The sequence below is a fragment of the Notechis scutatus genome, chromosome 16 (genome assembly GCF_049901735.1).
Source record: "Notechis scutatus isolate UNSWTSFEM ecotype Mainland chromosome 16, rNotScu1.2, whole genome shotgun sequence".
Taxonomy (NCBI): domain Eukaryota; kingdom Metazoa; phylum Chordata; class Lepidosauria; order Squamata; family Elapidae; genus Notechis; species Notechis scutatus.
In genome coordinates this window covers 22744-36197 of record NC_142024.1, presented here as the reverse complement: position 1 = coordinate 36197, position 13454 = coordinate 22744, and the positions used below count along the sequence as shown (strand labels likewise).

Below are 13454 nucleotides of genomic sequence, written 5' to 3'. Positions count from 1 at the left end.
GTCCAGGGAGCCTCCCAAGCGCTGACCGCTGATGCTGGCAACTGCAGCGGTCAGGCTCAACCAAAGACTTGAAGCAGCCCACAGGAGGAGGTAAGGTGGCCATTTGCGGGATGCTCCTCTGCTTAGGGGCTCCCAGTGATAACCCACTCAGCACAAACCCACAAACGTCGCACGACACTTTCGCCTGGGCTAAAACAGGGTTAAAGGAAATGGGACTTGGTGCAATGTGGGATCCTCAGCCGTTGTCTCGGCTCCTCTTTCATCCAGGAGTTCCTTGAAACCATTGTGTAGTTGTGTACTTGCTTGTGCTTGTTTGTCGTGTAAATAAGCCCTTGGATCTGGCTGACCTCGGTTTAAGGTTTACCTCTGTTGTGTGAATTGAGATGAAAGAAGTGAACAGATTTGGCCCCAGCATGAGACGTACTTGCTTTTATTTCTTGAACCCAGGGCCTTCCTGGGTAGTAGCGACCCTGCTCCCGGCAAGGCTTTCAGGGGCAGCCTCAGCAAGCCTTCCCCAGCTTCTCCCCCCCCCCAGTCGCTCCCTCCCCCTTGCACGGCCTGCCTTCCCGCCTCCTCTTGCGTGTCTGCTACCTGATCCAGGATACGTGATCTGCCAGCTTGACCACACACTTCCAGCCACGCTCTGCTTGCCTGCCTCACACGCAGACGCCAGAGCTGCCAAGATGCCGCCGATGGCTTCTCTGCCAGCGGCGATGGCTCCCCCATGGTCCTGCTGAACTCCCAGGATGCTGCCAGGTGTGCCACCCTTGGTCTTGCTTTGCCTGGCCTTCTTCTCCTTGGGGCACCCCTGCCCTGCTACCTGCAGCTGCACAGACTCCCACACGGTCGATTGCCGGGACCGGGGGCTGCCTGGCATGCCCACCCCATTCCCCCTGGACGTACGGAAGCTCCTGATGGGCAACAACAGCATCCAGAGGGTCCCGGGGGACTTCTTCATCTTCCACAGCGATCTGGTCTACTTGGAGTTCAGGAACAACGCCATTGCTGCCCTGCCGGATGGCACCTTTGACAGCTCCGGCAAGCTGGTCTACTTAGATCTGAGCTACAACAACTTGAGCCGTCTGGGCGCCAGCCTCTTCCGGTCAGCAGAGCGCCTGGTCAAGCTCTGCCTGGGGAACAACCGCCTGGCTGAGGTGGACGAGGTGGCTTTCACCAGCCTCAAGCATCTCCAGGTGCTGGAGCTGAACCACAACCGCTTGCAGAGGCTGAGCCTGGCCACCCTGGCCGCCCTGCCCAACCTCCGGGTCCTCCGCCTGGAGGGCAACCCCTGGCTGTGCGACTGTGACTTTGCCGGCCTCTTCACCTGGCTGCAGGAGAACGCTTTCCGGCTGCCCCAAGGTAACAACGGCTCTCCCTCTGTGTCCCCCCACCCAGGCGCTGCCTGCCATTCTCCCCACGTCCTGTTCTCCTCGGCAGATGGTCTCTCTCTCTCTCTCTCTCTCTCTCTCTCTCTCCTCTCTCCTCTCTCTCCTCTCTCCTCTCTCTCTCTCTCTCTCTCTCTCTCTCTCTCTCTCTCTCTCTCTCATCACAGCATCTCCTTGGCAAGCCCTTGTGGAAAGGAGGGCCCAGCCTGGGCTCCCCTATGCGAAGTGGTATAAGATGGAGAAGGGAAGGGAGGCTGCGGGGACCCTCGGGAGGGAGGGAGGGCTCAGCTGCCTTCAGTGGGGGTCTCTTGGAGCCCTTGGGGTTGGAGCAGGTCAGGCCCCCCAGGTGGGTTGGGAGACTTTGGCAGCTGCTTCCGAGCAGACGGATTGCTGGGAGGGCTTTGGGGGAGTGGTTGAGTCAGGGTCTCTGATAGGAGGGTCAGGGTCTCCCTCCAGTCCGAGTGCCCTGGGCGCAGGTGGACCCTCCAGTGCCCCCTGATATTCTGCGTGGGGAGATCTGAGCCTTAACTGGAGCCTCTGCCCTTCGCTTGCTCTGGGCTTCCTCTGGGCTCCCTAGGAAACCCTCGGCCTCTCCCTTCTCTGCCCCCCTGCCTCCCCGGCCACTTCCAGGTCCCTTTCAGCCTTTTGATTCTATGTCTTGGTGAAGTTCTAGGGGCTCTGAGAAATGGGGGGGGGGGGAGCCCTGTGAACTTGGACTAGGATTCGGGTACAGTGTGTAGAATTTTTGCTGGAAGTTTGGAACGCAAAATGAACTTGTTAGGTACCAGTTGGCCCTCGTGAAAACAATATCATGGACAACATTTTCTAAATCTATACATTTCTTAAGCCAGATCTTGGCCTCAGGCCTCCTTTCAGCATTTCTGAGGCCAGGTGCTCCCCTGCCCTCCCCCAGGGTCCTCCTTCACTGGGCAGAATGGCCGGGCTCTGCCTTGTCCTTGCCTCAGTCTCCCTGCTATCAAAGGCTGCCGATTCATTTCAAAGTCTCCTCCGAGGGAGGATTGGTGTAGGCGGGGCAGCTGCAGATCAGTTCCTCTGGGCAGGCAGTTCTTAGCCAGCCGGATGCCAGGCAGAATGGAAAGTGCCAGCAATCTGGCTCAGGCAGCCACTTCAGCAGGGGACTTCCTTCTCCCCTCCCCTCCCGTCTCCTCTTCTCTCTCTCTCTCTCTCTCTCTCTCTCTCTCTCACACACACACACACACACACACACACACACAAACACACACACACACACACACACACACACACGGGTGGTCTCCTGCCAGAGTGAGAAGCTGGGGAGATACACAGTCGCACAGGGTTGTGAGTCTATCTAGGAACCCACAATCACTAATGGCCTTGAAATGATCAAAACCTCACAACATTCGAGGGCCTCTTAGCGGATTCTGCCGAGAGAGAAAGAGGTAAAACTTTCCCAGGTCTTTGTAGGAAAAGTCTTTGCCAGGAAACTCAGCATCTCACAGCTGCCCCCCAGGAGATCAGATCATCTGCATCTCACCCTTTGCCAGAAGCTCAGAGAACTTCACCCGCCGGTGCTGGGGAAGCGCTGCTAAATAATTTGAGGAAGACAAAGAGGAGGAACGCGCGTTTTTATCCAGTTTTGGGCTCTGCCGAGTTGTATTTTGGGTAGGTGAGCTGTGAATACGACTCCTAAGAGTAAACCCACCCTACTCTGTGCCCCTCCTTCCCCCTCCCTCTCTGCCTCCTGCTGTGCTGTAGGTCTGGGTGAGATCCGGTGCACCCTCCCCGTGGAGGAGAGCTCCGTCCCGCTCAGCGAACTCACGGAAGCCAGTTTCCGGGACTGCAAGTCCAGGCTGTCCCTGGTGGACCTCCTGATCATCATCTTCTCCGGGGCAGCCGTCTCCGTCGCAGCCATCATCTCTAGCTTAGTTCTGGCGCTGCTCGTGAACTGTTTCCAGCGATGCACGCCCAGAAAAAAGGAGGAGGAGGAGGAAGGCTGAGTTCCCTTCTCTTTCCCTGCCCCTGCCCGCCTTGTTCAACGGAAGCCAAGGACTGCCTCCACTGGTTGGAAAGGGCAGCTCAGCCACGTAGCTGACCGGGAGTTTCCCAGGGGGATTGATAGGACAAGATACTTTGGGATCCTCTCCAGTGACCATCGCTCAGGAGGCAAGGAGGGGCCTTCTCAGAAGCAGGAGGCTGACAGCTGCTTCCTCTTCAATCTTCTCTCTCTGGACAGCTGCAAATCAGCAGGAAATCCCGCTGTCCAATTCCAAGAAGTGGCCCCGAGTAGCTCCTGATGGGGCTCTCCTGTCTGCGGCTGCATTTACTTCTGCAGCTCCCCTCGGTGGCCGTGGCCATGTGGCTGGCTCCCTCCCTGCCCAAGGCTCCCAAGCCCCTTGCCCACCGCCCTGCCTGCCTGGGACGTCTGGAAGGATTGCTTCAACAGGAGCCGCAGCAGCAGCAGCAGCAGCAGCAGCAGGAGGCCAGCCCGACTCTTCCAGGCTCAGCTGCCGGTTTCTTCTTCGCCTGTGGTGTTTCCTTCATTTCCTTCATGGGAGAGAAATGGCACCTGGCCCTCTGTTTTTCCAAAGGAGAAGAGCTTTTGGGTCAACGGGGTGACCCTTGCCCTCCTCTCCCCTCTGATTGTCTCCAAGGGGTCCGAACGTCCAGCCTTTCCCTGGAGAAGCATTGCTACCACTGGGCTTCCCATGTTCCCCCTTCTCCATAGTTTGCTCCTAAATGCTTGGTTGGGAAGGCTCTGCTACTTTGAAACGGAACTGAACTTCATCCTAAGCCTGGCCCACGTGCGAATCAGGCACACAGATTGAAAGGCGAGGCTGATGAATCTGTGGGCAGACGGCAGTGCTTTTGTCGATGCTGGGTGATGGGGGATCGTAGTGAGGCCCGCCTGGGGTGCTGAGAGCAGCAGGGTTCCTTCAGGAGGCCTTCAGGGACCAAGGCCTCGATGGAAAACCCTCTTCCTCTTCCTTCCCACCACAGACAGACGTCGGTCGGGACGCCTGAGTTCCGCCTGTCTTTAGCCTCCTCCTAAGCTGAAACTGGGGATAAGTAGAGTTTTGGAAATGGTTTGTGCCCAAGTCCATATTTGGAAACCTGCAATGTGGAAGCATCCAGGGTGGACATTTCTGGAGATGTTAAAATGGATCTCAGCGGTCCGGGCTGTTGGCTTTCTCCTACCCTAACCCTCTTTGAGGTGAGCTGCCTCTTAGAAAAGGACATTTAGTTGTGCAGCTGCCCTGCATGCCCTGCATTTTCTTATAAATAGCTTCCATGCCATTTTCTTAGCAACAATGTGGAAGTGGGATTTTTTTAATTTCCAGAGTAGCCCCCAGCCCCCTTCCTCCCTTGTGGATTCCCCCGTAGCATCTGCACATCTGCCGCCTCCTCCTCCTCTCCCTGCCTGAAGCGCCCCCTGGTCCCCCCACCACTCGCCAGAGGGCGGGTCTGGGCCGGGCTTCCTTTGCCCTGGGCTGCCTCCAAGGACCAGTGATAGGGGTGGGTGGGTGGCATACATATTTCAGCCGGTGTTTTCTGGGGCTCGGTCCCGGCAGGGGGAGGTCTCGATCCCCTCCTTGCAGCAGAGGGTCCTCCCCGGAGGAAAGTCGGTTCTAGTCGTGGAGGGGGGTGGGGGTGACAGTTCAGGTTCTAAAAGAGTATTTCCCTCTGAAGCTAAAAATTTTCTCCATCCCCCAAATGTAGCACTACAATTGTGACCAATGCAGTACCTGTCCAACCTACAAAAAGTTGCATCCTGTGATCTTTGGGTGTCAAAGTGACTGCGACTGGCATGGTGTTGAGATTGTTAACTATGGCGGGGGGAGGGTGGTACTCAAGTCAAATTCCAGGGGTTGTTGGGGTAGTCTTTGTTCCGCCTATTTATTTTTCCTTGCCCTGTCCCCCCTCTCCCAACCAATGGAAAATATGTCCAGCATCAGCCTTCTCCCACATGGGGCAGCCCTTCCTTTCTGTCCTAATCCAACCGCTGGGTGTCCGTCCTCCCCCCCATCCCGGAAGGAGAAACTTGTAGTCTCCCAGGTGCCTCCAGCAGCTTTATTGGGCCCAGGTGCCAAGGAAGGAGAGCGAGAGCTCGGTGCCACGTGGCCTCTAAACTCCCTGAACCTGTTCTGGGGGGGGGGGGTGTCCCCCGCCTCAAGCTCCCCTCCGTTTTCTATGTCCCTGGAATTGTGGTTGAGCTCTAGGAAGGCATGAAATCCACAGCTGGAGCAGGATATGCCGGCCAGTTGTTTAAACTCCTCCTCCTCTCTTCCTCTGCCTGTGGGCAGCTGGGGGAAAAGCTGTGCCGAGGCAGTTCAAGGCCCAAAGGCAACACGGCTTCGGTTTGTGGTTTATGGCTCCAGTTCCCTCACCGTGTAAAGCTTCTGGCTCTCCTTATTCCTGCCAGAAGCGGGAGCTTCGCCTCAGAGAAGGCCCTCAGCCGCCTGGCTGGACAAACCGATTCCCTGCTCCCCACCCCCGGGAGGCTTCTGCCCTTCTCAGGCAGGGGCATCCAGGCTTCTGGGCAGCCACTGCTGGCGGCTCTGCTCCAGGATGCGCTTGGTGTCCGGCCGCTGGCGATGGGCGTATGCCGAGGCGGGAGGCTTGGGGTAGGAGCTGTGGTAGACGCTCTTGGCCCCTTCCGGCTCTTTACGGTGCCAGGTGTCCATCAGGTGCTCCAAAAGTCCGTAGCTGGTGGGGGGCTCTGAAAAGGATGTCATTTCAGGAAAGGGAGGGGGAAGGGAGGTTGTACACTGTGCTCAGATAAATCTACAGAGATCTGAGCAGCGGGAAGAGGAGCTGAGGCAGCAAAGCTTAAGGCCGCCGAGTCTGAGCCAGGCAGGCGATGGGCCTTGCCCCCTGCGTGCTGGAGGGAGCCCTCGGGATGAGGGGTGGTCTTTTGGTTCCCCAGGGGTGGGGGGTTGTGTGTGATGTCCCCATTCCCAGGACTACCTTGTCAGACAACCCCCCCACCCCCCCACCCCCGGTCCAGCATCCATTGGATGGCCGCAGTGTCAATAGTGTTTGTAGGCAGCGGTCTGGTCACCCTGACTCCGCCCACCAAGACTCCGGATGCTCCCTCTCCCCCCGCATTTCTTTTCTGGAGGCCTGCTTGAATTCCCACTTGTCCCACTGCAGCAGCTGGCAAGCGGATGCCCACCTGCTGGTCTCCCAGACTCTGCCACAAGTGTTCCTTGAGAGCCCCACCCAGCCTTCTAGGATGGGAGCCCACCGCCCCAGCCCTCACTGCCCTCCCTCGTCCTGGGACCTACCAACCAGGGGGTAGTCTGATTTCTCTGGCGTCCATGCCAGTTTGTGCCTGTCCCATTTGCGGAGTGGAGGCAGCTGTGGGTTGTGGCCGTGCCTGTTGTATTGATCGTCATACTGCGTGACCAGGTGCCGATGCCTGGCCTCTTCACAGTGGGTCAAGATATACTTCCGTGGCAGGCCCTAAAAGGCAACGAGTGGCGTTTGAAGGTGATGGGCCTGACAGAGGGACAGGCTGCAGGTCCCCCTCCCACCACACCCGGGGGTGGGGTGGCAGGCTGGCAGAGGCTACCAGGTGAACTGGACTGGGGAGGGCAGAATCCAGAGTCAGACCTGTGGTGACAGTTTGGGAAAGGCAAAATGTGGCCAAAATGTCACGTCCTGCCTGAATGGAGCCACGATGGGACGAAGCGCATGCTCAGAGGCAGGGGACCTGGGAGGGGAGGTTGGTCTGCAGGGTGCAAGTGGGGGGGCGCCTGGGACCACACACAAGGGGAGCTTTTGAGTCGCCTGCTGAGTTCGCTTTGCTTGAAGCTAGATTGGTTTTTGGTGGGTTTTCTTGGTGTGTAGCTCATCCCTCGGGGTTAGTGTCTGATTTAGTGTACTGTGCACACCCAGGAAACGACTCTGTTCTCTGCCATGGTTAAGTGCCACCACAGTGTGGAAGAGGGGGCAACAGCAGGCCCTCCCAACCCCTCCCAACCCTGGCTGGAATCACACAGCCTTCCCAGTCCAAGCAGGACATGGACCTGAAAGGCCCCAAGTTTGGATCAGGACTCCCGTGACTCACTTCCAGCCGCTTCATAAGCCTCCGCATCACAGTTCGGTCTGGGGTCCCGGTGGGGAAAGGAATAAAATCTTGTTTGAAGGTGCTTTGACTGGTCCCCTCGTTATCGCAGACAAACTAAAATAACCCAGATAAACAGCCATCACAGAAACAAGCTGAGATCGCCCTTTTGGGCCACCATGGATCCCCATTTCCTATGCTGACTACCTTGGTGCCCCCCGGGGTGTGTGTGTGTGTGACTTCCTTACCCTTCTCCTCTCCTCTCCCCAGTTTCCAATGAGCACTTTGGTTGAGTACTTTGGCTCCACCTTCCAGCTGGGGATGGTGCATTCCTGGACATCTCTGCACAGATTAATCATGTTTCCCCACCACCCCCCACCAGCTTCCTTTCTCCTCCTCTGGCTGAGAGCTTCTGGGGGCTCCTTTGTGGCAGCGTTGCTTCATCTCAGGTTCTCCATTGTTGCCCATCGCCTTGGCTACCCTCCTGTGACACGGCAACAGGAGATTCTGTTGCGATGCAGTCCATGGGCTTGTTCTATGGGGTTCAGGGCTGTGGGGCCGGATGCATCAGGGATGCTTCTAGTTCCTTGGAAGGTCTGGCTGACCATCAGGAGGATAAACGGAAGAGCATCTCTGGCGTTGGGGGACCCCTTTTATCTGCACGTGGGGTGCAGCTCAAGGCTGCGGCATTTCATGGGCAAAAGCTGAAGGCAGCACCCTCCCTGCAGGCTCTTTGTGAAGGTTTCTGGCTTTATTTATTTATTATTGAGCCTGAAGCCCTGGCAAAAGGATTATGTACCAGAGACTGTTGCCATGTTAATATAACAGAACAAGTCAGCTGTATTTTATTCCTGAATTGCAGCACACAAATCTACATGGCCATTTCCAAAATGTTGTTTCTAACATTTATCATTCAGTCTCCAAGTACTCAGAGTCTCAAGTCAGTGTGCAAACAAAACAAAATAAATGCCACGGACATCTATGTGAAGTACCACAATGAGCCAATTATTTAGAATAGCCCGTTAAAACAGCAGACACCAAATCCAGTACCGCAGGATGGTACAACGTGACCGTGTCTCGTGGCCACCATGAAGCCAGCATGGAACCCACCCCCCAGCCCCCAGCCCCGTTTTGGCCGAGAGAGTGTTGTTCAGTTCTCTTCTCTGTGGTGGGAAGCAAAGGCTTTTAAAGCATCCCGTTGGCTTGGCCACTGCTCAAATTCCAGAGCAATTCAGCCTTTGGCGCTCAGGCTGGTCCTAACTGGACTGAATTTGGGACAAATGCATGTTTTCTACTTTCTGGCAGACTACTGCTATTCTTGTTATTTCATAAGCCTTTAATGAAGCTGACAATATCATCCACCCCCTTTTTCCCAGATGGGAAACCAAGCCAGCTGCTCTCAAAAAATTCTATAATCCCATGGAATCCGTTCGCCAGATGGCACCAGGTCACCGGGACCCGCTGGTCTTCCAGGCGCTTCTTGTAGAGCAGGCCATCGTCCCTCAGGACATCATATTCGCAGGTCAGAATGAAGGTCTCGGGAAGCAGCGAGAGGACGGCCTCTTCCGCCAGAAGCGGTGAGCATTCAGGTAAAGTCAAGCTCCCCAGGGCCTCGCAGACATCCTCTTTGAAAGAAAGGCAGGAGGTGGGCTTATAGCCCCTGGCCTTAAACTCCTCCTGGAGGTGGTCCACGCTCAGCCACTTCCTGTACTGCGCTCTTAGTTTCATCGGGACGTGTGACCCTTCCAAGATATCCCCCAGGCACGAAGCGTCTCCCGTCAAGCGCTGTAGCAGGTAAAAAGCAGCCCGTTCTCGGAACAGAAGTGGCACGGCCCGGTTCTGCTGGTAGGAAGGCAAGTTGAAGTCTACCGCTTGGAGAATGGGGCAGAGGAGGATCTGAGCGTGCACCTTGGCAGGGCCCGGTCTACTTGCTAAGATTTGACAGACCCTGGCAGCGAGATTCCCACCCGCCTCATTTCCAGCAAGGATGACCTGGCTGCTGTCCACCCCGTAGTCTTCCGCGACCTTCAGAAAGTGGGTGGAGGCAGCAAGGCAGTCGTTGAGCTGGGCGGGGTGTCTGTGCTCAGGAGCCAAGCGGTACCTGCAGGGAAGGAGGTCCACATAAACCGGAGGAAGACTTTGACCTTCTCCCTCAAGATGGAGAGGGAGGGAGAGAGAGATCTTCGTGGTTCAGTTCAGGGGCAGTTGCAAGGTCACTGCAAGCATCCTTGGATGAGAAGATTGCACCCAATTGAGAAGCAGAAACCCTGGGCCAAAAGAGAAGAAACCCCTGTTTGGCCCCCAGCTGAGAAGAGCGCTGGGAAGGGCATCTATTCCAGAAGGACTGCCTGCATTAGGAATATTTGCCTGCCAGCTCAGCCCCTCTTGCTTTGGCTGGTCCCGCCAGGTTCAAGCCCCCCCACCCCCAAGATGGTGATTGCTCCCCTTCTGTTTTGTTGGGGAGATTCAGGCAAGATTTCTGGGGGTGTTGTTGGGGTACCCTCGCCTCGCAAAGCTGGTGGCTCGTTCTCTTGGGCTACCTACCGCCTTTCACTCCCAGGATCTGGGATAAGAGTACAAAACCCACTTGGGATGACTTACGCCACAGACACAACCACCGAGTCGCTTTCTCTGGCCAAGTAGCAGCAGAGGTGCTCCTGGCTCCCTGAAAAAAAGATAATTTGCACGACTGACTGGAAAGACACCACATGCCTACTACGCTCCTCGCGCGCCTGCCAAATGCTGCCATTGTAGAAACTGCCCAAAAATATTTCGTCAAGATCCTCTGGGAAACAAGTCCTGAATGGCAAATGGGCCATCAGTGCCTTGTCGGCATGAAGGCAGCAGAGCCTTCCCCTTGGATCCCTTCTTTGGAATCAACTGGTTGCTTCCAGATAGACCCAGTGCTTCAGTAGTCGTGTACAGAAAACCTTTTTTCCACTGAATCTGACCCATTTTCTGATTTGGATCAGTTTAATTTGGCAATTCAGTTCTGAAATCCAAACTCACATGAAGGATCCCAATGGCGCCTGAGTTAGATCAGCAAGAATTAAACATTCTCTCCCTCCCTCCCTCCCTGTGCGCGTGCGTGCGTGCGTGTTTCTCCGCGTGGACAGAAAAGCCCCACGCTCCTCTTTGGAGGAAGCTAAACTCCGGGGACGGGGCTCACCCAGGCTGCCGAAGAGCCAGCCCCCTGCGTGGAAGTACACGATGCCCTTCCTCGGGCCAGCGGCGGAGGGCGCTTTGGGCAGGTATAGCCGGACTGGGATGCCCTCGAAGGCGGCGTCCTGGATGTGGAGGGCGGGGTCTCTCCTCCTCGTCCAGGCGTTGCGCACCAACCGGACGAACTGGATTTGGCGGCAGAAGTGCAGGTTCTCCAAGATCCGTCCCTTTCAGGGGAGCAAAGCAGGTGCTTGAGCGCTTGGCCGCATGCAAAGGGCAGCCTGCTCCGGGTCGGACTCGGAACGCGATCGGACCTCCCTGGAGCAGGGAGGGGCCCAGTCACCCGCGGAAAGCCCAGCTTCGCCCCGTGGGAATCCTCGGCCTCCCCTTCCCATCTTTCAGGGGTCTGGGCGGGGGCCGCCTCGGCCACCTCCCTCGGTGCCAGGCGGCGCAGGTCTTATTTAGCGAGGGGGTCTGCAGGCGCGCACCAGGCGCGGCTGTCCCGAGAGCGGCCGCTTTCTTTGGTGCGCCCGGGAGCTCCCGCAGAGGAAAGTCCCCACCGGCTTCATCAGGCGGGATCCTCTCGACGCCCCCTTCCCGCCCTGCCCGGCTCTGCCCCCGCATCAGTAGAGCCGCGGCTCTTCGGTGGAGCCTCCCGGCCCAGAAGCCTTCCCTCCTGGGCGGGCGCCCGCCCATTGCCGCCTGCTCACCAGGACCGCGGCCCCAATGCGGCAGGCATGAATAACGCGTAGCCTGGCCGGCTGCTCCAGCCCGGCCGGCAGCTCGGAGTTGGTGGCCTCGAAGTAGATGCTGCCCAGCACCAGCAGGATCAGGGCGGCGAGCCCCGCCGCGCCCAGCAGCGCCAGCAGCGCCTGCGGGAAGCCCATCGGGGCGCCGGTCTCTGAGGGAGGAAGAGCCGCCGCAGCGCTGGGCCTCGAGCTTTGCGGGGCAGGGCGGAGCGCCCTCGGACCACACCTCCCATCTTGCTCGGCCCTTGCCGGATTCAGGCGGGGCTTGTTGCTCTTAGGGACAAGCAGCCGTTCCCACCCGGTAGGATTGTAGTGCTTCCGCTGGACGCTGTTGGGGGAAGCGTGGGCCTCCATGAGGGGGGCAGCACCCCCAAGAATGGCTGCCGGCCATGGGGGGGGGGGTGGCTCATCAGACCTAAAGCTGTGCCCCAAAGGAGAACCCAGCCCAGACATGCCCACCCTTCTCTAGTTGGTGCTTGGCAGGAAAGGACCTCGGCCCAGACCACGGTTTTCTCAACCACACGGCCCTGGTTGCTGCTCCTGTGCTTTGTGGTTCTGAACCAACATGGACCTCAGAACTGGGGGCTGGCCAGGCCTTGGGCAGGAGCGGGGCGGGGGTGGTCTTACTGGGTGAAAGCTCCTGCCCTGGCATCTTCCTCCCCTGCGTGAAAATAAAGTGGAAACAGGAAGGAGTTTGCAGTAGTCAGTCCAGCCCTTCTGCCCAAGGTCTGTCCAGACTTACCAGAGGACAAGAGCCTCGACCTTCACAGTTTCATCACGAGGCAACTGGCGGTGAATCTGTCCGAAAACTGGAACAGACGTTTCTGCTCAGGTTCTGATAGGCACCTGGCAAATTACAGGGATGATGGTGCCAGGTGACTCTGTGCCAGGTGAGTCTCTCCCTTTTCTAGAAAGGTTTTCCCTAAGAAAGATGTGCTGAGCTCCTTCTGCAGGATCTCTGCAACGCAAAGAGGGGAGGAGGCAGAGCTGCCAAAGGTCTTCCCATCCTTTTATCGGGGTCTCCCTATGGAAATAAATGCAGTGCTTTTAGCCAAGGCATCATTTTCCTTGGAGCTCTGTCTGACCCTTGGGATTTAGAATGAAATATGTGGGCGCACCTTTGACATGAGGGAATGCCAGGAATATGAGCAGCTGGGCCCGCTCTGAATCCACCCGAGTCAGAAAGGTGGAAGAAAAACCCTCCTTGGAGTCTCCCAGAGCACTTTTGTCCTTTCAGGTCAAGTGAAGGTTCTCAGGTTCCCCGTTTTAGTTCCTTTGCAAGGGAACAAATGGAGCAGAAAAACACTGATAAAACACTGATAAAGCTTTTTGGTGTTTGCTCCGTCTGGTGGTTTTCCAGCCACCTTCAAGCAGAAGAACAAGAAGAGAGCAGAAGACGAATTCTCAATGCCGATACAAAAGAGGGCAAGACTTTTATTAAACCAGAGAAGGCTTTCCAGAAAGACAAGCAGTTGAGATTCCAAGAATTTGGGTCAGAACAAGCTTACCCCAAGCTGCAGTTTCTTCTGGCGCCTCGGCTTCCATTCCCGCTAGAGGTGCTTGGAGCAAGCACAGAAGGCATCCAAACTGGCACTCATTGTTCTCACTGAGTACATATGCAGGTGCTAAAGGATGTCTTATCTCTTCTGCTTTTATTTAGAGCAAGTTTAGGCAAGTCCAAAGGATAATCTCCTTGAAGAGAGGGATCTCTACCAAGAAAGTCCATGCAACTAGCACCGGCATAGACATGGGGGAAAGAGATATTGCCAACCCCTCCCAGAGAGGGACGGGTCATTATCTTCCAGTGAAGGAGGGAGATCTACACAGGCTGGTCGGTCCCCGGAGGAATCTCTATTTGGGGAAGGTCGTCATAACCGGCCCAGGCCAAAAGCAGAGCAGGAAGGTCTATAACAGCCTTGACTGCCCTGCCGGCGTTGGGTCAGCCCTCAGACCTGAACATCCTCTGGGAGTCTGGAGGTCGAGGGAGGCTCTTTTCTTGATGTGGCTGCGGTTGGGTTCCCCGAGCCATACGGCCCTTTGATACCGTGTTGAATAGTTGAGCTGCTATTCCTGGTTGTGAAAACAATGCAGTCCACCTCCATCCTTTCC

General features: G+C 56.8%; 3 protein-coding genes and 1 long non-coding RNA gene across 6 annotated transcripts in view; 2 read left to right on the top strand and 2 right to left on the bottom strand.

The window, feature by feature from the left end:
* Positions 1-13454, top strand: part of LOC148129355 (uncharacterized) — a 37971-nt gene that overhangs the window by 12626 nt on the left and 11891 nt on the right. The gene's annotated exons all lie outside the window — the stretch shown is intronic.
* Positions 718-5117, top strand: LRRC38 (leucine rich repeat containing 38). The gene is made up of 2 exons (XM_026685543.2): positions 718-1359; positions 3123-5117. The coding sequence occupies exons 1-2, from the start codon at positions 747-749 to the stop codon at positions 3362-3364; spliced, it is 855 nt and encodes a 284-aa protein (XP_026541328.1). The 5' UTR covers positions 718-746; the 3' UTR covers positions 3365-5117.
* CFAP107 (cilia and flagella associated protein 107) lies at positions 5518-8144 on the bottom strand. The gene is made up of 4 exons (XM_026685545.2): positions 7683-8144; positions 7438-7551; positions 6653-6830; positions 5518-6084 (listed from the first exon to the last, which is right to left on the bottom strand). Exons 1-4 carry the CDS (start codon positions 7791-7793, stop codon positions 5879-5881), a joined length of 609 nt encoding a protein of 202 aa, XP_026541330.1. The 5' UTR covers positions 7794-8144; the 3' UTR covers positions 5518-5878.
* LOC113423957 (arylacetamide deacetylase-like 4) lies at positions 8332-11557 on the bottom strand. The gene is made up of 4 exons (XM_026685542.2): positions 11307-11557; positions 10604-10823; positions 10036-10099; positions 8332-9535 (listed from the first exon to the last, which is right to left on the bottom strand). Exons 1-4 carry the CDS (start codon positions 11481-11483, stop codon positions 8761-8763), a joined length of 1236 nt encoding a protein of 411 aa, XP_026541327.1. The 5' UTR covers positions 11484-11557; the 3' UTR covers positions 8332-8760.

Excerpts from the sequence above, each read along its gene's own strand:
- LOC113423957 (XM_026685542.2), bottom strand. The coding sequence starts at position 11,483 with ATGGGCTTCCCGCAGGCGCTGCTGGCGCTGCTGGGCGCGGCGGGGCTC. Across the intron at positions 10,100-10,603 it reads CTGGCTCTTCGGCAGCCTGG|GGAGCCAGGAGCACCTCTGC; the intron begins GTGAGCCCCGTC and ends TCTTTTTTTCAG. Across the intron at positions 9,536-10,035 it reads TCGGTGGTTGTGTCTGTGGC|GTACCGCTTGGCTCCTGAGC; the intron begins GTAAGTCATCCC and ends CCTTCCCTGCAG.
- CFAP107 (XM_026685545.2), bottom strand. The coding sequence starts at position 7,793 with ATGATTAATCTGTGCAGAGATGTCCAGGAATGCACCATCCCCAGCTGG. Across the intron at positions 7,552-7,682 it reads GGGGAGAGGAGAGGAGAAGG|TTTGTCTGCGATAACGAGGG; the intron begins GTAAGGAAGTCA and ends GGGTTATTTTAG. Across the intron at positions 6,831-7,437 it reads GGCTTATGAAGCGGCTGGAA|GGCCTGCCACGGAAGTATAT; the intron begins GTGAGTCACGGG and ends GTTGCCTTTTAG.
- LRRC38 (XM_026685543.2), top strand. The coding sequence starts at position 747 with ATGCTGCCAGGTGTGCCACCCTTGGTCTTGCTTTGCCTGGCCTTCTTC. Across the intron at positions 1,360-3,122 it reads CGCTTTCCGGCTGCCCCAAG|GTCTGGGTGAGATCCGGTGC; the intron begins GTAACAACGGCT and ends GCTGTGCTGTAG.